Below are 25,456 nucleotides of genomic sequence, written 5' to 3'. Positions count from 1 at the left end.
AATGCGGCCTCCCAGCTTTACACCGGTGTGTGTGTGTGTGTGTGTGTGTGTGTGTGTGTGTGTGTGTGTGTGTGTGTGTGTGTGTGTGTGTGTGTGTGTGTGTGTGTGTGTGCGTGTGTGTGTGCGTGTGTGTGGGAGTGTGTGTGTGTGTGTGTGTGTGGGAGTGTGTGTGTGTGTGCATGCGTGCGTGCGTGCGTGCGTGAGTGTGCCATCATCAAATTCATAGAGTAGTGTGGTCACTGGTGTTTCTCAACCTTGTCAGGGCGTGACCCCATCCAAATTAATCACTTTTGAACTGGGGACCCTGACAAGAACATGGGATGCATTCCCTTTTGCTTGACTCCCGGTTCCACAGGAATAGGCCTATTTATATAGTGAAATAACCATCCATCATTTCCCATTTTTGTCTTGATCAGTGTTTGAACATGAAGTTTTATAGTAGGCTATTCTTCAATAGTATGCATTGCAATTATTTGAAAACCGTGTATTCATATTTGATGGTGTGCATGGTAAATAATTGGATGGCCAAAACACATTTATGTTTTATGTTTTACTTTTGGCTGTCTGCTAATCACAAGGTCATAAAATATCTCATATTACTTTCTCTAGGCCCCCCCTCCCCCCTCTCTGTGTCTGTAACTGTAAAGAACCCAAACACGTTTTCTACTGAACTTTTCTATATTCTGGGTGAACAGACATTGTTATTATGACAATGTTACTTATTGTGAAACAAGTCGTTTTCCTTTGAGCCAAATACTTTTATTTTGAAGGGAGTTTTGTGGGACATAGCTGTCGTGTATTGGTTACTGAAGTCACATGACCAGGAAGCAGGTGACGACAATACTCTATGGTGACGACAGGTAACAGAAATGTATAGGGAAACCATCCGGCAAGTCGACAGGAGCAGTCACTACAATAAAGCAACCAGAAAGACAATGTTGTGTATATGATTCAATTCAGTAAGGATATAAGAACACAACAATAGCTACCTGCGCACCGGAAAGAGGAAGTATTACATAATAACCAGACAAGAGAGAGAGGAGACGCGTGTTTTGCTGCTGCTAAAAAGTAAACCGCTTTTTGCCATTGAGACTTTCAATGATTGTTTTAGCACCCCCGAAGAGGCATAAGGTTGGTACACTTGGACTGTGTTTGCAACATACAATACAACACGTTTGTGGAGCTAAATGACCTTTGATAAAGTGCACTGTTCAGTTTTGGTATATGGAATGAAAAACGTATTTCTGCAGCAAAGGCTCACAGTGCTACAAGGATAGTGCACTATAAACCAAAGTTTGGTTTGCTACTCTTTCTGTCAAGTGTGCTGTAAAGGAAAGGTTAGAAGTGCACATGCAAAGGAAGGATTGTTATCACTGCATTTCATACATTTTGGATAAAAAGGTCTTTATTTCATGTCATTATATTTACACTTAAAAAAGGTTAAAAGAAGGTATTTCATTACTCCATAGTTAAAACAGCTGCTAAAAAGGGAAAAACTAGTTCAATATAATAAGTGCTTGGTGATGTTGAAGTCATCAATTAATTGTAATATGTTACAGTGATTCTGATTGATGGTCAAAGCCATTTAAAAAGGAAATTGTACTGTTTTGAATTAGCATGGTTTACCTTTGGAGGGAAAGGTGTGGAGGACAGCCAGCGTGCACGCAGACGTCGTCACATCCACAGGGGGAAAGGTGTGGAGGACAGCCAGCGTGCACGCAGACGTCGTCACATCCACAGGGGCAGAGGTCCACTTCTGTTTACTTCACTGCCAGCCAGGGCAATGCCAGCATGTATGAAGGAGGGTAGGTGTCTGCCATTTACATTCAGTACCACAGTACTACTACATACACAATGTTCAAGGAAAACATTAGTACTGTAGGTCTGAATAGCATGTGTGGCAGCATAATACAAGTACTTCCAGTACTTCTCTTACAATCAGATGGTGGCGTCCTTCAGGTTAGGGCTCAATTCATCCACTCTGTCTGTTCATCCATCCACACACTTTTAACATAGGATATATGGACAGAGGGTTGGTGGGCGGGCAGATCGTGGTCACAAACGTAACATCCGGACATAGGACGCACATCGTTGCTCCGATCTGTACCAAACCTGGCACAAACTCTGTTCGGGGCTGCCACCACGTTAGACGGTTAGAGGCAGGCACACACACGTGTTCAAGGGTCCTTGAGCAAGACACTGAACCCCAAATTGCTCCTTATAAGGGTGGTTGCCACCAATGTCGGAGTGATGAAAGTGCGTTTGAAATGTAACACACATTGTATTGCACTTTTTTCTTTTCTTTTCTTACACAATTTCCTTCACTCTGTTTTCCTCAGCTATATCTCTGTGAGGCTGCTGGAGATCTGTCTTCCTCCTCCCAAGATCTTCATCAGGAACCTTGGACCATCTAAAGCCAACATGCAGCAGTTTCTATGTCAGTCGTGCTTAGATTTTTCAAAAATAGCAGACCTACAAGTTCGTAGCGCGCTATGAGCTTGTATATCTGCTATTTTTCAATAAATAAAGCATAACAAAAGGGGTTCCCCATTTGGCGGGAACCCCTTTTGGTGTTTCAAACTTTAGCTGTTGAAAAATAGCAGACCTACAAGCTTGTAGCGCGCCACTCGGTAACCACAATTAGCATTGTATTTGTGCATTTGCCAGACTGTGCTTTTTATGAAACTTTATGGATCTTGCTTCCTTGTTTCTCACTGTATGTAGTTAAAAACATGCACAAGCCATACATGACATTTCATTGGCCGAAAGTAGCCGGGTAGACGTACAGTATTACTGATGTCATCTCAGCTATCATTTTAGGCCGTTGAAGTTTCAGGTTTGGTAAAAATGAGAGGGGACTCAAGGAAATAAGCAAGGAATTGAGGTGCCACCTGTGTCATTGATGGGGATTGAAATCTTGTTGTGTGTAATGACTCGTATCCCAAGTCCCAGGGCTGTGTGTTCCAGACCAACTGCTGTGTTGTAATGGTCAGCTTCCTAGATGGAAGGCTTTGGTCAGTGAACTAGCTACTGACGAACAGTCAGACACACTAAAGACAAATACATGTACAGTGACAAATAGACATGGTCACACACTTGACACATACGTAAGGTTACCTTGCTGGCTAGCAAATCGCAGTCTTTATTGAAAAGTTGCTCAGAGAGATGCAAAATAGGAGATGATCATTGATGCACCCTGTCCAATCCAGTGTACAACCAGTTACTTACAAACTATAACGGCACAATATGGTTCCTTAGCAGTAGCACCTTGTCCGCTCCCCAGTATGTGTTAGTTATTGCCCACTGTTCTGCGTTGTAATTTTGTTAAATTTGTAAGCTTTAAGGCTGTTCGTTTTTGTTTGTGCCTCCTACACACATGTGTGTAGCTTGTATGATCTACAAGCTCATAGCGCGCCACCGAGTGGCGCGCTACGAGCTTGTAGGTCTGCTGTTTTTGAAAAATCGAAGAACGACTGACATTTTTAGAATCTGATCTCAGGTCAGAATGGGTTAATCAGACCAGTGTGTGTCCAGTGGAAACCTCGTATGAATCTGATCTCAGGTCAGAATGGGTTAATCTCTAGGCGTTGTGTTTTGCTTGGTCAAAGGAGCACTTCATCCATTTTCAACAGTGGTGTCTTGCTCGTAGAACGCAGTACCATGCCGTGGTGACCACGCTAGAACGTCCCGTCCCGTCCCCCTAGATTCAAGAGAAGATCATCCACCTCGGGTCACCAGACTTTCCAAAACGCACCACGTGCCCTGCAGTGGTCTAGGTTTACTGGCGGTGGGCGCGGCCCCCTATTTTCACACGTCGTGTATACGTATAACAACAGGTTAAAACTGTTTACCTGAACGCACGTTCTCACACACGGTAAAAGCAACACAGCGCAGCAGTATGGCTCCAGTAGGCTACAGCTTCTGTGGTGTTCTGCACGCAACGATAATGCCTCCTCCACCGTCGAAGCAGAGATTTGTCCGATTCCAAAGCAAACGTTTTAGTTTCGCTATATACTGCAGCACAGTAAAGAAGTTTGTCTGACTATTTTAAGTCTACTTTTGTGTTTGTGTGTCTAAAACTCTCACACACTATAAATAATACACTAGGCTTAGGCTATCAGCTGCATGCCATGCACACATGTACTGTAGGCGCATGCGCACCTTCTTGCTCGTGACATCATGGAAGAAAAAAAAAACACCATTAAAACACTGATTTTCAATCAGTGCCTCTCTTCAATTTGTGTGTTTCAGATACAACAAACGCATCAACGACATAAGAGAATGCAAGGAACAAGCACTGTCTCATGCGTACGTATCCTAATCTCTCTTTGCCCTCCATCTCTTAATCTGCCTCTATCTGTCTATCTATCCATCCATACATCCTTCTCTCTTGTCTTTGTCTCTTCTCGCCTTTCCCTCTTTCTCAACCTGCTATCCTTTTATCTTGCATGCTTTTGCACTTGTTTAACCACTTTCTCTAATTGGCCACTCATTCCTCCATCCATTAGTCTTTTAGTCCTGCATCCCTTCACTTTTTAATCACTTAAACCTTATGCTTTTACGCCCCCTGATGTTTTCACGCTACACTAATAATATCTGTGTGTTCACCCCAGAAAAGGGATGGAAGAAAAAATGCTATTGAGAAACATTCCACTTATTGGCTGTCTGGGCCAGTTTCTTTGGCCAATGTCAATGGGCTGACATTACTGACCCTACCAAAAAACAAAAAAAATATATAGTATGACCAGTTATTGAACTAGTAAAGGTAAAATATTTAATTCCTCCCCTGCTCAACCACCTGCCTTCTCTCCTCTTCTGTCAGTGGTACTCTCATCTTACCATGTTGTCCCGAAGGTGATAGAATATATAATTGAATGATGTGTCATTGGGCATCATCTATGTGTTTGATGTGCAGAGGCTCCATGCACAGAGAGAGACGCAAGTTTCTCCGCTCTGCTCTGAAGGAGTTGGCTACCGTCCTTGCTGACCAGCCTGGACTCCTGGGCCCAAAGGTAATATATAATGTCAACTTAACCCATTCTTGGGGTGGGAACCCCTTTTGGTGTTTTTAACTAAGCATTATGTTATGCTTTAGCTATTGAAAAATAGCAGATCTACAAGCTCATAGCGTGCCACCGAGTGGCGCACTACGAGCTTGTAGGTCTGCTATTTTCTTATTTTTATGATCAGTACTTTATTTTAGATTTTTTACAAACGCATACAACAGACAACCTAAAATACAGACACAAGCAACAACAGCAGAGTACGTATTCATGGACAGACAAGATAGATAAGAAAAAATTGAAAATAGTTTACATTATTTAGACGACCAAACGCAGCATCATCAACCGTATCATAATGTGTAGTAATACAATAAACAATCAAGAGGGCATTGCCTGACCATGGATCACACCAAGGGACCTGCAACATGACTGAGGAACACGTCCCACTTCAGATCATATTTTAGGTCTGCTATTTTTGAAAAATCGTAAGGCACAAATCTTTGAATATATATTCTTTCAGAGCGAACGTTTTTTATTTATTCCGACGTCAGGCCTGGGTTAAAGAGTCGTGCTGCAATATTTGTATATTCTATGTTATGGAGTTCCTGTGGAGAGCCAGAAGTACAGGACCACAACGTTAGTACTGCGAATAATAATAATGGTGATTCCTGATCTGGTACTGGTACCCAGTTTATACAAGCTCAATATCTGGGCATTTGAAATCACGCAATGCTTTAGCGCTTTGTCCCTTACTCCAAGTTGTGCATTGTGGGATTGGGATAATGCCTTTTCAATCGGGGCCAGAATACGTTATCACACAGTTTATTAAGGGAATACATTATGTTCTGATAACTAGTGTGACTCTGTCTTCTTATAAACCTAATGATTTAAGATGAACTTTTCTACTTTCTATTTAACACCTGCATGAGTTGGCCCTATAATGTTCTGATGAAGATAATGATACCAAAGTAGTGTGTTTTTTCTTTGTACAGTAGGTGTTCAAAAAGAGACCTTTCTCTCTTTTACTCTGTGTTCTCCACCTGCAGGCGCTGTTTGTGTTCATGGCATTATCGTTTGCCCGTGATGAAATCATCTGGCTCCTTCGTCACGCCGACAACATCCAGAAGAAAAGTACAGATGACTTCATAGACAAGTAAGCAAACACACACACACACGCACAATAATACACACACACTGATACATGATCGCACACAGTAATGTGTGTTTGGTTGCTATGTATATAATGGAATGTACATCGCTAGGCACGACAGAATTGTTGACCTATTAGCTAAGTTCATATGTTTCATCATCTGCCAAAATGTATAAGCACTCGTATGTTTTAACTGCCATGTTCATGTAGCCAGACTCAAATCACACTGTCGTGTGGTATTTGAGTCTATGATGATTTCAGATGTCACAGCTAATACACCAGATATTGTTGGTGTTGATGACAGTAGAGAAGTGACCATTTTGGAAGTGGCATGTACATTTGACCACAGTCTGGAAGAGGCATTCCTTACCAAGGTGCTTAAGTACCAGCGTCTTAAAGATGCTATTATACAGCTTGGCTACAAATGTAAACTACTTGTGTTCATATTTGGAAGCCTTGGTAATGTCCATAAATCAGTCGTGAGGTGCCTGCAGATTGCAGGCATGCCCAAGCTGAGAGCTGATCAGGCATCGGCAAAATTCTGTTCAGTGTCTGCAATAATTGGCAGTCGCCATATATGGAGAAGGCGATGCCCGTGATCTGTATCCTGAAGCACTTGTTGTAGAGTTTTCCAAGTTTGCGCATCCACTATTGTTTGTGTTCAAGAATTTCTTGTTAAGTGTGTGTGTGTGTGTGTGTGTGTGTGTGTGTGTGTGTGTGTGTGTGTGTGTGTGTGTGTGTTACAGACACATAGCAGAGTTGATCTTCTACATGGAGGAGCTGAGGGCCCATGTGAGGAAGTATGGTCCAGTCATGCAGAGGTACTACGTTCAGTATCTATCTGGTTTCGATGCTGTGGTGCTCAACGAACTGGTGCAGGTACACACACACACACACACACACACACACACACACACACACACACACACACACACACAAGCATTGAAAATGTCAGTGGGACAATCTTAATTAACGGGGGGAAGGGGGTTACTGAAACTACCCCTACCACCCATGGTTTCATATTCCTAATATTTATTTGTATGACAATGATGAATAATGGCTAAAGGAACATGCATCGATAACATTAATCACCGTAAGAATGGAACTTGTTTTTTCTATGCTAGAACCTCTCTGTGTGTCCAGAAGATGAATCAATCATCATGTCTTCCTTCGTCAACACGATGACCTCTCTCAGCGTCAAACAAGGTAAACATAAACTACTGTACTGTAAATCATGGTTTGAGGTAATCATGTATGATCATTTAACCCTGAGAGTGTACAATTGCAACAGGTCATTATTTCTTTATACAGTCTTTCAGTTCAATTAACCCATTTAGGCCTGAGGTCGAAATTTAAAAAAAAGTCTTCAAAATCCTGACGGCTTTCTGAAATGTTTCTGTTTCAGTTGTGCTCAATATTTCATGTCAAGGAAAGGACCCCAATATGAAAATATGTTGTTCCAGGGACCCCAACACAGAAGCAAAGAATTGAGTTAAAATGTTCACTCTGTAACAATATATATTCAAAGATGTGAGGCACATTTTCACCATTTAAAAGAAATAGCAGACCTACAAGCTCGTAGAGCGCCACTCGGCGTGAGCTTGTAGATCTTGTATAACATAAAAGGGGTTCCCGCGCAAAATGGGTTAATACTGGAATGTACTGTGTTTATATTATGCCAAAAACTGTTTCATGGTTTCTCTCTCTCAAAAAAATCTAAAAGGAAAAGAAAAACCTGGTACAACAGAATAACATTCATAAGCCAAACGCCAGCAGACAGTAAACATCAAAGATTAAATGCTTATGTCCATGTCAGCTCAGTGTTGTGGAATATAATTATTGAAGGATGATGTGATGTGTGTGAATATTGTTTTAAAAATAACATCAAACACAGTGTTGTGGTAATTTTGCACATGCTTGTTCCTTATAGTGGAGGATGGAGATGTGTTTGACTTCAGAGGCATGAGACTGGACTGGTTCAGATTGCAGGTACACACACACACACACACACACACACACACACACACACACACACACACAGTTGAACTTGATACCAACTACATGTTATTCAGGAACAAATTGTATCGAACGAATTTGCTATATTTTCAAGATGTCTCTGGGCAAGCTGGATATTATGCGTTTATATTGTCAAACATATTTTGTGTAAATGTCTCCTTTTTTTCAAATTCAATGTCAATTCATGATCATGTCAATCAGAGATCAGCGGATGAGCTTTTTTGTCACCCGAATCCGAGTGTGCATATTTATAATCCGCCTGTTATCCCACCGCATAAATGACTTCATCCAATTTATATATCCGCAACCACCCGAAATCCGCTGCAGGGATATAGCCAATCTACAAGTTCAAGGAAAAATACTACTAACGCACGCACACCGAGATTTGGTGCCTTTTCAAAAAAAACTATATTATAAGCCTATAGATAGATGTCATTAGTTTATTTCCGTTTTAAAAGTTATAAAACCTATAGATGGATGCCATTCATTTATTTCCAGCATTATTTCACCCGCGGTTTATCCGATATTAATTAATAATATATTCTTTTGACCCAAACTGCGGTTAACCGGCTAAATCCGCCATCCGCTGGTGTCTAATGTCAATACAATACAATACACAATGGTGCTATAGTCTTCCGTTTGTCGTTCTCTTGTTTCTGATTCCTCAGACTTATTGCCACTTTCTTTGCATTTCGGTTCATCCCTACTTCCTGTTTTCCTTTTCCTCATTCCCTCTTCGTTTCCATCCAACCTGCGTTTCTTTCCCTGTTCATTTGGTTCGTTCCCTTCTATTCCATCTTTCTGTTCTTTATTCCCTCCCACCATGTCTCCTCTAGGCGTATACCAGTGTTTCTAAGGCCAGTCTGGGTATAGCAGACCACAGGGAGCTGGGGAAGATGATGAACACCATCATCTTTCACACCAAGATGGTGGACTCACTGGTGGAGATGCTAGTGGAGACCTCTGACCTCTCCATATTCTGGTGAGAGACACACACACACACACACACACACACACACACACACACACACACACACACACACACACACACACACTTCTTATACATCAACACATTTACACAAAATAAATAATATATTTTTGTGTGTGCAGTTTCTACAGCCGTGCATTTGAGAAGATGTTTCAACAGTGTTTGGAGCTACCATCTCAGAGCAGACACTCCATCTGCTTCCCTCTGCTGTGTACACACTTCATGTCCTGCACACATGAACTGTGCCCTGAGGAGGTAACACACACACACACACACACACACACACACACACACACACACCCAAAAGAAAAAAACACCCATAGTCCCAGCTAATGTGTTGTGTTTTTAGCAGAACATACTGTGTTGCAGTTTGTGTCCGCATAGAAATGACAAGTATAATTGTAGCCATAGAACAGCCCACATTGTGTGTTTATGTGTGTGTCTTCTAGCGCCACCACATAGGGGATCGCAGCCTGTCGCTGTGCAACATGTTCCTGGATGAAATGGCCAAACAGGCCAGAAATCTCATCACTGACATTTGCACGGAACAATGTACTCTCAGTGACCAGGTACGTACTGTACACGCACACTACAACGCCTATTTTTGGTCAATGGGACGACACGAATGAGACAATTTGAATATAACGCAGTATCAATTCTTTGTTGCCAAGTATGTTGTTCATATTTCCGTTCTGCTAATGACAAAGTGATCTACCATAAACCCATTTTGACCTGAGATCAGATTTTAAAAAAAAGTCTTCTACATCCTGACAGTTTTCTGAAAAAGCTATGTTTCTATGTCAGTCGTTCTTCGACTGTTCAAAAATAGCAGATCTACAAGCTCGTATGATTGTTGTATAATTGCAATATTACACGAGAGGGTGTTCTTCATCGTCATTAATGCATGCCTGCGATGCTGCAGGAGAGTTCCGAGTGCATTAATGAATATAAAGAACACCCTCTCGTGTAATATTGCTTAATTAATTAACTAACTGGTTTAAGACAGCCAACACTAGGCCTATGCTATTACAAGATATTAGCATTAGCAACCATCCTACCAGATGTGTCCAATGGTTTTGTTGTCTTGTAGCAACATTTGGATGAATTTAATATATACATGCAATATTACTACTACTATACTTGTTTTGTCTCCAGCTGCTTCCTAAGCACTGTGCCAAGACCATCAGCCAGGCCGTCAACAAGAAGAGTAAGAAAGCTACAGGGAAGAAAGGAGAGCCGGAGCGAGAAAAGCCTGGAGTTGAGAGCATGAGGAAAAATAGATTACTGGTCACCAAGTGAGTTATCTCTGACACACACACACACACACACACACACACTAGAACATTATTATTCAATAAGTATTGTAAATCCTTAACCCATTTTGACCTGAGATCAGATTCTAAAAATGTCTTTTACATCCTGACAGTTTTCTGAAAAAGCTATGTTTCTATGTCAGTCGTTCTTCGATTTTTCAAAAAATAGCAGACCTTCAAGCTCATTGAGCTTGTTTTTTTTTTAGCTTGTCTTTTCAATACACCAAAATGTTGAAATTCTTGTCATTTAAAACGAAATGTGAAAGGTTTGTTTTCAATGTACTGTGTGTGTATTTCTGTTATTGTAGAGCCAGGGGTTAAACGGGTCACAATAATAACCTGACTTCACAGCCTTGTGTGTTCTCGTACAGACAGCAAAGTGTTTGAAACGTATACTTTGTTGTTGTCTTCTTTCAGTCTGGACAAGTTGCACACAGCCCTGTCTGAGCTGTGTTTCTCCATCAACTACGTTCCCAACATGGTGGTGTGGGAACACACCTTCACACCGCGAGAATACCTCACCTCACATCTAGAGATCAGATTTACCAAGTAAATACATGTACACACTGCAAATACTCACATGTGTTTGATTGCTCAATGTTACACTGCGACCTCTAAAGCCTGCTGTAAATGATCCCCAAAATAAATATTGCTGTTGTCCTCAAATGTTGATGCATGTATCATGTATGTAGATAATGAATTATGATTTGTCATCAGTGGATACAAATTACATTATGTATGTATTTATTTATATTTATCTTAACGTTATTGTCTAGCGAAATGTTCTAATTTAGCTACAGTTGTCAAAACACGTGCAAACATAAAGTAAACCTTTGTCTGTGTTCATCTTGTTACCTTTTATTCACATGGAAAGCTAAACTGTTTCATGTGTATGTGTCAGGTCTATTGTGGGGATGACCATGTACAACCAGGCTACTCAGGAGATAGCCAAGCCCAGCGAGCTACTGACCAGCGTCAGGGCCTACATGACCGTCTTACAGTCCATAGAGAACTATGTCACTATTGACATTACCCGCGTGTTCAACAACGTGCTGCTGCAGCAGACCCAGCACCTAGACAGCCATGGAGAACCCACCATCACCAGCCTTTACACCAACTGGTAAGATGACCGAGACCGGGTGGCGCCCGCTGGCCTAGTGGTGGCCTGACGGCGTGTTGCGTGTTTGAGTACCGTATCATGAACTTCATGGCAACCTTTGCTGCATGTTGTCTACATGTTGTCTCTGTAAGACAGCCCTCCCCTATACACCGGGAGGAGCAGTGCACCATTTCTTACATTATTTATTTAAAGACCTTTTAAGCGTCGTACGAAGCCAACTCTTGTCGTGACAAATCATGACAACAAACACAATTTTTCGGGCCAAACAAAGAATTAGAAAATAGAAAAAAACACATTTTTTGTTGTTTTTCTTCTTTGTAATTATTTGTTTGGTCCAAAATATTGTGTGTGTTGGCATGATTTGTCACGACAAGAGTTGGCTTCGTACGACGCTGAAAAGGTCTTTAAAAAAATAATTTAAGAAATGCCTATGGGAAAAATGCATTGGGATTCATTTCCTGGGCCACTCGTTGTTCTGAAAGGGGGAGGGACTGCGACGCTCTATAGGGGTGGCTTTCAGGACTATTCTTTAGATTAGGGTCTGAGAGGTTAAATCTCATCAAATGGTGGCCAGTGGCTCAAATGCCAAATAAATAATGGGCCTTGAAATGAAAAGGGTCATAAACCCATCACTGGCTGTGTTGTTGTTAGGGTTAGGAGCAACACTACGTCAACCGTACGTCCCACAAACGCTAATATGGTATCCGTTTCGCATTCGGGTTCTTGGAAACGCCCCCCAGCCACTGCGTTAGTTTGACTGAGGTTAGGTTTAGGTATAGTTTTACTGAGGTTAGGTTTAGGTATAGTTTTACTGAGGTTAAGGTTAGGGTTAGGTTTAGGTATAGTTTTACTGAGGTTAGGGTTAGGTATAGTTTTACTGAGGTTAGGGTTAGGTATAGTTTTACTGAGGTTAGGGTTAGGTTTAGGTATATTTTTACTGAGGTTAGGGTTAGGGTTAGGTTTAGGTATAGTTTTACTGAGGTTAGGGTTAGGGTTAGGTTTAGGTATAGTTTTACTGAGGTTAGGGTTAGGGTTAGGTTTAGGTATAGTTTTACTGAGGTTAGGGTTAGGTTTAGGTATAGTTTTACTGAGGTTAGGGTTAGGGTTAGGTTTAGGTATAGTTTTACTGAGGTTAGGGTTAGGGTTAGGTTTAGGTATAGTTTTACTGAGGTTAAGGTTAGGGTTAGGGTTAGGTTTAGGTATAGTTTTACTGAGGTTAGGGTTAGGGTTATGTTTAGGTATAGTTTTACTGAGGTTAGGGTTAGGTTTAGGTATAGTTTTACTGAGGTTAGGGTTATGTTTAGGTATAGTTTTACTGAGGTTAGGGTTAGGGTTAGGTTTAGGTATAGTTTTACTGAGGTTAGGGTTAGGGTTAGGTTTAGGTATAGTTTTACTGAGGTTAGGGTTAGGTTTAGGTATAGTTTTACTGAGGTTAAGGTTAGGGTTAGGTTTAGGTATAGTTTTACTGAGGTTAAGGTTAGGGTTAGGTATAGTTTTACTGAGGTTAGGGTTAGGTTTAGGCATAGTTTTACTGAGGTTAGGGTTAGGTATAGTTTTACTGAGGTTAGGGTTAGGGTTATGTTTAGGTATAGTTTTACTGAGGTTAGGGTTAGGGTTAGGTTTAGGTATAGTTTTACTGAGGTTAGGGTTAGGGTTAGGTTTAGGTATAGTTTTACTGAGGTTAGGGTTAGGGTTAGGTTTAGGTATAGTTTTACTGAGGTTAGGGTTAGGGTTAGGTTTAGGTATAGTTTTACTGAGGTTAAGGTTAGGGTCAGGTTTAGGTATAGTTTTACTGAGGTTAGGGTTAGGGTTAGGTTTAGGTATAGTTTTACTGAGGTTAGGGTTAGGGTTAGGTTTAGGCATAGTTTTACTGAGGTTAGGGTTAGGGTTAGGTTTAGGTATAGTTTTACTGAGGTTAAGGTTAGGGTTAGGGTTAGGTTTAGGTATAGTTTTACTGAGGTTAAGGTTAGGGTTAGGGTTAGATTTAGGTATAGTTTTACTGAGGTTAGGGTTAGGGTTATGTTTAGGTATAGTTTTACTGAGGTTAGGGTTAGGTTTAGGTATAGTTTTACTGAGGTTAGGGTTAGGGTTATGTTTAGGTATAGTTTTACTGAGGTTAGGGTTAGGGTTAGGTTTAGGTATAGTTTTACTGAGGTTAGGGTTAGGGTTAGGTTTAGGTATAGTTTTACTGAGGTTAAGGTTAGGGTTAGGTTTAGGTATAGTTTTACTGAGGTTAAGGTTAGGGTTAGGTTTAGGTATAGTTTTACTGAGGTTAGGGTTAGGGTTAGGTTTAGGCATAGTTTTACTGAGGTTAGGGTTAGGTATAGTTTTACTGAGGTTAGGGTTAGGGTTATGTTTAGGTATAGTTTTACTGAGGTTAGGGTTAGGGTTAGGTTTAGGTATAGTTTTACTGAGGTTAGGGTTAGGGTTAGGTTTAGGTATAGTTTTACTGAGGTTAGGGTTAGGGTTAGGTTTAGGTATAGTTTTACTGAGGTTAAGGTTAGGGTTAGGGTTAGGTTTAGGTATAGTTTTACTGAGGTTAGGGTTAGGTTTAGGTATAGTTTTACTGAGGTTAGGGTTAGGTTTAGGCATAGTTTTACTGAGGTTAGGGTTAGGTTTAGGTATAGTTTTACTGAGGTTAGGGTTAGGTTTAGGTATAGTTTTACTGAGGTTAGGGTTAGGTTTAGGTATAGTTTTACTGAGGTTAGGGTTAGGGTTAGGTTTAGGTATAGTTTTACTGAGGTTAGGGTTAGGGTTAGGGTTAGGTATAGTTTTACTGAGGTTAGGTTTAGGTATAGTTTTACTGAGGTTAGGGTTAGGGTTAGGTTTAGGTATAGTTTTACTGAGGTTAGGGTTAGGTTTAGGTATAGTTTTACTGAGGTTAGGGTTAGGGTTAGGTATAGTTTTACTGAGGTTAGGGTTAGGGTTAGGTATAGTTTTACTGAGGTTAGGGTTAGGTTTAGGTATAGTTTTACTGAGGTTAGGGTTAGGTATAGTTTTACTGAGGTTAGGGTTAGGTTTAGGTATAGTTTTACTGAGGTTAGGTTTAGGTATAGTTTTACTGAGGTTAGGTTTAGGTATAGTTTTACTGAGGTTAGGGTTAGGTTTAGGTTTAGGTATAGTTTTACTGAGGTTAGGTTTAGATATAGTTTTACTGAGGTTAGGGTTAGGTTTAGGTATAGTTTTACTGAGGTTAGGGTTAGGGTTAGGTTTAGGTATAGTTTTACTGAGGTTAGGGTTAGGGTTAGGTTTAGGTATAGTTTTACTGAGGTTAGGGTTAGGTTTAGGTATAGTTTTACTGAGGTTAGGGTTAGGGTTAGGTTTAGGTATGGTTTTACTGAGGTTAGGGTTAGGTTTAGGTATAGTTTTACTGAGGTTAGGGTTAGGGTTATGTTTAGGTATAGTTTTACTGAGGTTAGGGTTAGGTTTAGGTATAGTTTTACTGAGGTTAGGGTTAGGGTTAGGTTTAGGCATAGTTTTACTGAGGTTAGGGTTAGGTATAGTTTTACTGAGGTTAAGGTTAGGGTTAGGTTTAGGTATAGTTTTACTGAGGTTAGGGTTAGGTGTAGGCTGTCAATCACAGCGACTGGCCAGTCACAGCGCACCATTTACTCAAATGCGAAACGGGAACCATATCAGCCCCACAAACAGTTGCTCTTTAAACCTTTGCATGCGTTGTCTTCGGATCAAAAAGACTGCCCGCCAGCATGTTTATTGTTTACCATCAAAAGAATAAAGATAAATAGTCATCATGTTCTTTTGTAAATGAACTCCCTCCTTGATCATGCTATGGCTTCACACGAAAGCATTAACCCATTTAGACCTGAGTTAAAAAACATTCACTTTGAAAGAATATATATACAAAGATTTGCGCCGCATTCTTATGATTTTTCAAAAGCAGCAGATCTACAAGCTCGTAGCTTGTAGTAGGTCTGCTATTTTTTCAATAGATAAATTATAACACAATGTTTAAAACACCAAAAGGGGTTAAAAGTAGCAGATCCAAAAGCTCGAAACGCATCAATGAAGCAACACGTTTTCAGCTTGTCCATCTGCCATACTTTTGAATTTGAGTCCCCCGAAACGTTTTTGGACATTTCCACTCGACAGAGACGATTATAATAGTTATAACGGTACAAACTCCTGAATAGGGGGAACACGGTCATGTTATCTCAGGAAGAATGATTCATGTGTACTGTAGAAAATGCTACTCTCTCTCTCTCTCTCTCTCTCTCTCTCTCTCTATTGTCTCTCTTCTCTCTTATTTGTGAGAGTGAAAAGTCCTAAAAAGGGCCCAGTGTAAAGTGTTGTGTTTGGCTGGCACTAGGTCTGGGGCAGGACTACCAGTGGATCGGCCTCAACGATAAGATGTTTGACAACGACTTCCGGTGGACCGACGGCAGCCACATGGTGAGAGAAACAAACGCACGCACGCACGCACACACACACACACACACACACACAGTCCCATGATGTGACCGAACGCAGTCTCAACGGAGTTACTGAAACATATTTTGTGCATGATCATCGATGACGCTGATGACAAATCACATGACAACGGTGATGCATGTGCATCAAATATAGCAGATCTACAAGCTCGTATGAGCTTGTAGATCTGCTATTTTTCAATAGCTAAAGCGTAACACCAAAAGGGGTACCCGTCCAAAATGGGTCAACACATGTATTCGAATGCTGGCTTTGTTTGAATAAAATTGACAGTGCGTTAACCCATTCTGAACGGGAACCCATTTTGGTGTTGGCATCATGTTATGCTTTAGCTGTTGAACCTATTTTGGTGTTGGCATCATGTTATGCTTTAGCTGTTGAACCCATTTTGGTGTTGGCATCATGTTATGCTTTAGCTGTTGAACCCATTTTGGTGTTGGCATCATGTTATGCTTTAGCTGTTGAACCCATTTTGGTGTTGGCATCATGTTATGCTTTAGCTATTGAACCCATTTTGGTGTTGGCATCATGTTATGCTTTAGCTGTTGAACCCATTTTGGTGTTGGCATCATGTTATGCTTTAGCTGTTGAACCCATTTTGGTGTTGGCATCATGTTATGCTTTAGCTATTGAACCCATTTTGGTGTTGGCATCATGTTATGCTTTAGCTGTTGAACCCATTTTGGTGTTGGCATCATGTTATGCTTTAGCTGTTGAACCCATTTTGGTGTTGGCATCATGTTATGCTTTAGCTGTTGAACCCATTTTGGTGTTGGCATCATGTTATGCTTTAGCTATTGAAAAAGAGCAGATCTACAAGCTCATGGCGCGCTAAGAGCTTGTAGGTCTGCTATTCCCATATAATGGGATACATATATCCCATTTTGGTGTTATTGAGCAAACTCAGTGCAATGATTGCTATGGGAATAGGGAGTTATTTAACACTATCTTAACAAAACCATGGCGCCTCGAGCTTGTATGTGTGAAATTGTGAGAGGGATAGTCAATGGGTGTGTCTAAAGCGAATTCATGAATCCATTTATCTTCAAATTTCAGCAGTGGTCCCAGTAATATTTTATCTCGTGGCCACAATGCTATGAATGATATTTGATAGTAATTAGTTGATGCATTGCACAGACTTATCAATCACGCAGTGGTGGAAGAAAAGTATACTCTGATAAAAAATAGTAAAGGGTAAAGAACACAATGCAAAAATACTCCCAAGGAAAAAGGCCTGTTTCAAAACAATACTTGCGTAAAAGTACAACATAATTGGCATAACAATATTCTTATAAAGAACCAAAGAAGAAAGTGGAGTAAAAAACTATCCAATATTTGCCTCTGAGATGTAAGTAAGTAAGGGATAATGTATGGATGAGTGGTCATAGTTTATAGATAAATCCCAGACAGGCTGATTAACCACCGGGTTAATCAGCCTGAAGGTTAATCAGCCTTAATTTGGCGATCAGAGCCAATCAGAATCCAGCTGCGCAGTGGCGTCAACTCCGTGGGTTCAGAGGCGCAGATGAACCCACTGGCATTTTGGCAAAATATATCAATATGCAGTATATGCACCCACTGTCCACAGCACAACATCCGAGGCACTTTTCCTGCTGTTAAAAGACGTGTTGACGAGATACTCACTGCCGATAAGTAAACTCCGAGGACAGTGTTATGATGGTGCAGCGAACATGGCTGGTTCCAAAACAGGCTTGCAAGCCCGAATGCAGGCGCTGGAGCCTCATCAAAGTGTTTCGTGATTTCATGGTAGTTATTCGTGACCTAATAACATTGATCAGAAATTCACCAAAGCGACTGGCTGCGTTCATTATATATATATCTAATGTGAAGGGGGAGGTGAGAAACGGACATATTGAGCCTACAGAGTGGGAGCATGCCACAGTATGGCAGCCCCCAATCTATAAAATATTATTACCCCCTTCACATTCAGTAGAACGTTCAAATTATTTTCTCAGCCATTCAGTCGCACACTTCCAGTGTCACATGATCCACTTTTGGCTAATTGTTAACCACAATACTTTGTAGTACAATGGCCCTAAATCATTATGTTAGCAATGGGGTTCCTTAAAATAAGTGATTCATTTCATAGGGCCGGTGAGCCTTTATTGTTTCTTTTTATCCCTGCCAGGCAGGCAAACTGTCTTTTGCTAACCTTTTTTTCCCCTACAGATTTAGTCCAAACCTCATTGGTATTTGGCTGTCTCTCCAACCATAATGGTCAAACTTTGTAGTTAACTACAAATGGCTTTGAAAATTATTTTCTTCAAGAATGTGATCGTATCAAAATAAAATGATGTTGGCTCAATGACAATGTCAGGCTTCCAGGTTCTGTGGCTGAAAACCCATCACAAATCACCTCACCTCCACCACCATGCATGGTTGGGGATGAGGTTCTTGTGGTGACATGCACTGTTTGGTTTTGATGGTATTGTCGTCAAATTTTGGTCTTTGCTCTCTGTCTAGAGCAGGGTTTCCCAACCTTTTTAGTCCCAGGGAACACTTTTCATAGCCTAAAAATCTCTGGGCACACCTAGATATACGGGGGTGTGTATATATATATATTAAATATATAGTAAAACGTCTAAATATAGTAAAAGATTATACTTTTGACAGAGTAAAACTTCTTTGAACCCAATATACTTTTAAAAACACACATGACAGCACTCATCATTTAACTTTAAAGAGAAAGAAAAGGACAGAGACAGTGCTCAGTTTCATCAATTTATTTTTGAAAACTCATTTACAAAATATAGCACACACATGTTCAATTTGTCAATGCAAAGTATAATACTACAAAAATATGTGCCACAATACAATGGTCGTTGTATCCAGCGTTGCTGCAAGGAAACATGTCTTTCCCTTGCCTGCAGCCTGCCGCCAGATGGCGAGTTTCTCCCGAAATGTGTTCAGTTTTGCCGTGCTTGTAAGAATATTCTCATTTCGCCCTTGCATTTTCCTGTTCAGTTCATTCAGATGGATAAAAATATCTGCCATGTATGCTAGTCTTGCACACCAGTACTCATTTGCAAACAGTTCGGCATATTTGGATTGCTCAGCGGACAGAAAGCACTCTAATTCCTCCCTCAGTTCATACACACGCGACAAAACTTTTCCCCTTGAAAGCCATCGAACTTCGGCGTGCAACAGCAGAGTTTGATGTTCCGCCTCCATTTCATCGCACAGTGTGGCGAACTGTGCGTGCTGCTGTCGGGTTCTGGTGGTGCCTTTCTGGAGGGAGCGAAATGTAGCATTAACATTCCTTTAACATTCCTATGGCCGATGGTCGTTAGAGTCTATTGTTCCGCCGTTGTTGTTGTCGCACGTCTAATTAGACGTGTTACAACAACAACAACGACAATTTCGGTCAAATCAGGACACATCAAACGGCACACCAAAGCTCCGCGACACACATTTTGGGGGTCCTTGACATGAAAAAGTGTGGCAACCACTGTTGTAGAGAGGGGGTTTCTCTTGGTTTACTCTTCCCTTGTTCAGTATTTTCCTAAACGCGTATACCGGTAGTTGACAGATCCCTGGTTGAAGCTGTATTTAGATTGAAGATTTGATTCATTATTTCATATAATACAACTACACAAAAGTAAAAAAAAAAAAAAAAAAAAACTCTGTTCTATAACATTGTAACAATAGCAAGAGAAAGAACTAGACAGGTGCGCTCCATAGATAGAGTGCAGATCTCCGCCAGCCAATTTGTTTTTGAAGCAAGCTTAAATGTATTATGTTCTTACTTGAATCAGTGCTTGAACTTGTATTCCTTGTCAGAATGGGCAGTGTCTATAGCGGGACATTCTCTTTATAAACATTTCAATTCGATGGGCTTTATTAGAATGGGAAACGTTAACGTCGCAAAAAAAAACCGAATGAAAGATTAGAAATTATTTGTACAATTAAAGATGCATTGTAGCCCTATACCAGAATAAAGAAATGTAGACATACCTGCGTAACATTGCAACTATGCAATGAAGTATAGTAGGTACAAAACTTAAAATAAAGTAAACCTTTTTTTGTTTAGCTGTGGAAAAGAACATGGCAGCTAATTGTACTTGTATTGTACAGTAGGTTGTACAGTAGGTCTATGTACTGTGATCAGCAGCACAGTGCAGTGATACACGTGATTGACAGTCTATTTATGGTGGTTGTATTCATTGGATGTCCTTTTCCTCTCACAACAGCTCACACATCTTTTTGGGTGTTTGTAATCTGTGGGAAGTACAGTACGTGTCTGATGTCTTGGTACATCTGGCAGGTGTGCCCCCCTCCTTCTCTCTCTTAACCCATTCTGACCTGAGATAAGATTAACAAAATGTCTTCTACATCCTGACAGTTTTCTGTCAGGACTTTTCAAAAATATCAGACCTACAAGCTCGTAGCGCGCCACTCGGTGGCGCGCTACGAGCTTGTAGATCTGCTATTTTTCAATAGCTAAACACCAAAAGGGGTTCCTGCCCAAAATGGGTTAACTGAAGGCCTGTCTAGAGTTGGGTTGATTTCCTGTTAACCTGGTCTGGTCAGGTCTACAAGCTTGAATATGTCAAATTATATGTGGACTTGATTGAACTTGTAAATGCTGTCGTTATGACATGTGCTGACAGTGACACATATAAAAATAGACCGAAACAGCGATGACATTGCGTCATCGGGCCATCTGCATAAATTATTTCGTATACTGTACATCTGACCATTCATCAGAAAAAAACGTGATATATACGTATTGTCTCTCTAGAGGTCATGCTCAGACGAGCCTTCTCCATACATCTGGCCAGTTCGTTGGTGCTTTGTGCTTTCTTGAGTACATCCACGTATGGGATGTCCACGCGTGGGACGTCCTCTTGATCGGTGCCCGTGTGTTGGTTGGTTCCCACAGCATTTTTTTGCTGGCTGGCAGTTCTTGTTGTCTTTGGCCGTGTCCTGCTATAGTCTCATTCTCCTGCGGCTGCTATTTATTTGGCTCACCCTCGGTATTCCCTCATATAGGATCTTGTTGGTAACATGTACACTCTTGCCGATGTCAAGTACTGCATTATATTGTATTATAGTCAGGGCTGCACACAACGTTTTTGGTCTAGTACTCAGAGGAGCACCTGGAGGAGTTACTTGGTGCTCCTAAAATGCGGCGACCCGTCTCGCCGGATGGATAAAAGAGGGATGCATGAATAACTTATAGCAAAACGATATTTATTGGATAAGTGGGGACTGGGGAGTCAATGGAGAGTATTGCAACTCTAGATTCATCCCATTATTTAAAAAAATCCAGAGTTGCAAATTGTCCATGTGTATTCCAGCCCTATATGCATATTCTAATACAAACTTCTTAATACTTCCTTTGATTGATTGAAATATTTATTAACATTTTGCAGAATTACAGTACATTTCAAGCACAAACTCATATTATCCTAAGGATAATATGAGCATCAAAGCAATATTTAGATACTTTTTTTTATTTTATTTATTTAAAGCCGATCTAATGTGCAGCCCTGATTATAGTCCAAATCCAAATTACGTTCATTCATTTCAGCAAAGAGCAGGTTAACAGGTTAACATTTCACGGTAATTTGATTGTTCAGAGAAAGTAAAATTATGGCGAATCATTCACTGGGACTGCGATTCGAAATTAAACAAAAAGGTACCGTTGTAGGATTTGTAGCTACGTGTACTGTGCATGGATCATGCATGGTGCACATTTTTGTGAGGACAGCTGCAAATTCCACCAAGCGTGAGGTTGCCAGTGAATCAGTTGCTATTTTCTTTTTTACAAGCTGTAGGCTACATAAACCTAGATTCAGGACTCATGGGTGAACTGCAACAGCACCTGCTCAAATCTGCTGGCACGTCCCATGAGACCACACACGCCACTGTGTTTCAACGTACTGTGTTTTGAAGTTATTTGCATCGTCACCTAGCCCTAGGCACAGTGAAACAGTGAAGAGGCAAACTGTTTTTCTTTTGGTCACTGACTTTGAATACGTGCAATGTTAATGCAAATGGCCAGGACCACACCCTGGTAAAACCCCAGTGTGACAATGTCAACAGTGCAGGGTATGTAAATCTCTTTACAAAACCACCTTTACATTCAAAATGACTTTAGTATCTTCATTAAATACAAAAACCTGTCAAATACTGATGGGAGGTTACTCAACTATGACTACAGGAGGGGGATGATTACTTCAGATCCTCTATGTACCGATTGTGGACAAAAAAAGTACTGGCACCCCTTGCATTTTTGTGAAATAAATAACATTCAATTTCTTCCAGAATCAGTTAACTCACGTGCCACGTATAACCCCAAAACCTAGATTCATTAAAATATATTTTAGTATCAATATCAGTCTGCTTTTTGTGTCACTGCATGAACCACACTAAATCTAAATCTGAAAACAGCAGTCGGAATACCCTTATATATACCCTTATAATCTTAGTCAACTAGAGCAGTTTGCTAAAGAAGAGGGGGCAAACTGCCAGTATAAAAGGTGTAGTCTTGAAGTCATTGAAGTCTATATAGGAAGCACTTGACTGCAGTTATTTTCTCTAAAGGCTGTGCCACCAAATATTAAAACTAAGGTGTCAATCACTTTGCCAAGGCAACTTGTGTTTAATCTATTATTTATAATGAAATGTTAAGTTCTGATTCAAAAAACTAAATTTCTGTACTATTAACAGTTAAATAAAATATTGTGGAGACCAAGTATACTTTTTTTTTTGTCAATTTCAACTTATTTAACAGGCAGTTGAGTTGCTGGGTTTTTATGTGCAATTGGTGTCAGCTTTTGGACCCAAATGCAGAAACTTCAACTTCAAATGAAAGGCAGGAGATCATTGACTTTATACTTAAAACAATAAACACAGGTAACCACACCTCACATAGGGCAAAACTCAGTAGCCTCACAGTGGGCCAGACGCGAATCTGCCGGTGGCAAGAAAAATTGCCTCCGACGACGATGACAGTGCATGTGATATGAGTCTGGTCAATAAGCCAGGCTAAAAACAATACAATGATCCAGCACAGGCAGTCTAAAATAGTCTCTGTAGCTCAATAGGAACGTCTGACAGTCGCAGGAAACACTAGGAGTCCAAAGAAGGAGAGGGGAGGGTCTGGTGAGCTGGACACAGTAGTACACAGGGCAGAGGCAGATTGTGACACAAGGGTGCCAATATGTTCAGCCACACAACGATATATGAATACTGGAGGCTAAAGTATCAACATTACATAAGCATTGCTGCGACTGCATTTTTATTACGGTAACAATTTCACATAGCTATATAGAGCTTCCAGGGTGGCCTGGTGGATCAACCAGCATGTCTACATGACCACATGATCACAACCATGGTGGATGATATACACAGAACGTGCACGCTGATGATGACTGGGCCTGGAAAGATCTGGGTGGGACTGGGAGTATTTTTTGTTTTTTTTAAACTTGGATATTAATAGCTGGTGAATGAAGTCAACAATATAACCATTTATCTCACAGTTTATTTGGCATGCTCTCTGTGAGTGGCACGCGGAAAGAAACAGACCAGTGTGTATTCATAGCAAAGCGTGCGCGCGCTCGCCTCTCCTAGGGTGCGTCTTTTCAACACGTCCGATGTAATCACATGAAGAATTGCCTTAAAGACTCAATTGTGGCCACGATCGTGTGTAGGAACGTGGCCACACGGAATGCAACAGTGCCTGGAGGAATCTGCTGTCATCGATCAGGGGAAGGCTGTCAGTCTGACTATCTCACCCATAGATCAGCCCCTGTCCCCCTGCTCACAACCTCCTCCTATAGGTTTAAATCTCCATTGTTTTGTTTTTGAGTGGTGCAGCCACTCCATTGCGTAGCTACGTGTGTCCGTCCCTCCCGATGTATGCATGTCCATCCCTATATGTACTGTATGCGTGTCCCTGTGTCTGAGCACGGACAGCTGAAACACCTCACCACTGGATGGCACTGTTGCGCAACGTGTCACACACACACACACACACACACACACACACACACACAAGTACAGTAGGCCTACAATACAGTACTAAAGCACGAGTACAGTACAGCACCACTCACTTCAGACTGGTCTGATTTTTAAATATAATCTTTTTCTCCGCCAATTTGGTCCATTTCCCCCCATTATGTGTGTGTGTGTGTGTGTGTGTGTGTGTGTGTGTGTTTGTGTGTGTGTGTGTGTGTGTGTGTGTGTGTGTGTTTGTGTGTGTGTGTGTGTGTGTGTGTGTGTGTGTGTGTACACACACACACACACACACACACACACACACACAGTGTAAAGCAGTGGTTCTCAACCACTGGTTCTCAAAAAATGTAACAATAAAAAGACAAACTACGCAAAACTTGTGAAAATAGCCGATCTACAAGCACACCTCGCCTAGCAACGATCTGTTATTTTCACGATATTTATCTGTGGAACCGAGTCAAACTAAATGATATGCCTAAAATCCTACAAGTGCTTGTGAGGGTCGGGGGTCCCCAGTTCAAATATGATTATTTTTTGGGGGGTTTCACTGCCTGAAAAGGTTGAGAACCACAGTTCAGTTCATGTAACATAAGACATAGCCAACTGTAGCTCTGGTCCACAGCCAATGCTTCTATGATTCTGCCCTGCATTGGCTTTCGCTTTTAAATCTCACATGGAACTCAGACCAGCCTCTCCTCTTTAGCGTATTTAAAAATAATGTTTTTGCTACTCACCAAAACAAAGGCGGGTTGTGTCATTAGAAAGCCTACTTTCCTTAGTGGACGCACTCTGAGTAAAAGTACCGTTTATACTACCGTGAGTAGCAAAAACATTCTTTTTATTTACGCTAAAGAGGAGAGGCTGGTCTGAGTTCCATGTGAGAGTTAAAAGCGAAAGTAGCATATAGCCAATGCAGGGCAGAATCATTGGCTATGGACCAGAGCTAAGCCGACTGTATAACCTCTATATTTTATAGGCCTATTTATTATAATTACATTGCCCGAACTATATTCATTATGAGGTTCCCCGTGGCTACAGTGGCACAGGCAGTTCTGTTCTCAGATATATTCAGGGCTTTTGGCAATCTTCATGACAACGATGTTTCAAACAATAACCAGACAGTTGCTGTGTATTCTACATTTGACCAAAAAAACAAAAACATTAAATTGAAGCTATACAGGAGATAGTGGTATTCCAGCTAAGTGTTTTTGTCTTTGTATGCCCTTGAGGTATATGCTTATGTCTTCATGCACTTCCAGTCCACGCTGTGCCCAAGGTCGCGTTCTGTTTTGTCCTCCGTGGATCCATGTGTTGGTGTCCACAGCGTTCTCACACGCTGCAGTCATCACAGTCTTTAGCACACAAAGCCACAGATTACTTCATCGGTTACAGTAGAACATACTGTAGACAGGGTGTGTTTGGGTGGAGAAGGGA

General features: G+C 41.0%; 1 protein-coding gene across 2 annotated transcripts in view; it reads left to right on the top strand.

Annotated features, from left to right (window-relative positions):
* Positions 1-1,645: 1,645 nt before the first annotated feature.
* The window catches only part of LOC308312080 (nck-associated protein 1-like), a 40,588-nt gene continuing 16,777 nt past the window's right edge, over positions 1,646-25,456 (top strand). The window contains exons 1-15 of one of the 2 annotated variants that reach the window (XM_080794482.1): positions 1,646-1,805; positions 2,340-2,437; positions 4,252-4,308; positions 4,916-5,012; positions 6,050-6,156; positions 6,900-7,032; positions 7,278-7,359; positions 8,084-8,142; positions 9,006-9,151; positions 9,280-9,412; positions 9,607-9,726; positions 10,313-10,452; positions 10,888-11,019; positions 11,372-11,590; positions 15,918-16,000. In XM_080794482.1, coding sequence (XP_080650608.1) covers positions 4,923-5,012; positions 6,050-6,156; positions 6,900-7,032; positions 7,278-7,359; positions 8,084-8,142; positions 9,006-9,151; positions 9,280-9,412; positions 9,607-9,726; positions 10,313-10,452; positions 10,888-11,019; positions 11,372-11,590; positions 15,918-15,957 — 1,401 coding nt within the window. In that variant the 5' untranslated portion in view covers positions 1,646-1,805; positions 2,340-2,437; positions 4,252-4,308; positions 4,916-4,922 and the 3' untranslated portion in view covers positions 15,958-16,000. Of the gene's footprint in view, positions 1,806-2,339; positions 2,438-4,251; positions 4,309-4,915; positions 5,013-6,049; positions 6,157-6,899; positions 7,033-7,277; positions 7,360-8,083; positions 8,143-9,005; positions 9,152-9,279; positions 9,413-9,606; positions 9,727-10,312; positions 10,453-10,887; positions 11,020-11,371; positions 11,591-15,917; positions 16,001-25,456 lie in introns of those variants that run through there. The other variant, XM_080794483.1, reaches the window with a different exon arrangement.

The sequence above is a fragment of the Protomyctophum bolini genome, assembly GCF_963924005.1.
Source record: "Protomyctophum bolini genome assembly, contig: SCAFFOLD_218, whole genome shotgun sequence".
Taxonomy (NCBI): domain Eukaryota; kingdom Metazoa; phylum Chordata; class Actinopteri; order Myctophiformes; family Myctophidae; genus Protomyctophum; species Protomyctophum bolini.
This window is presented reverse-complemented; position numbering and strand designations above follow the sequence as displayed.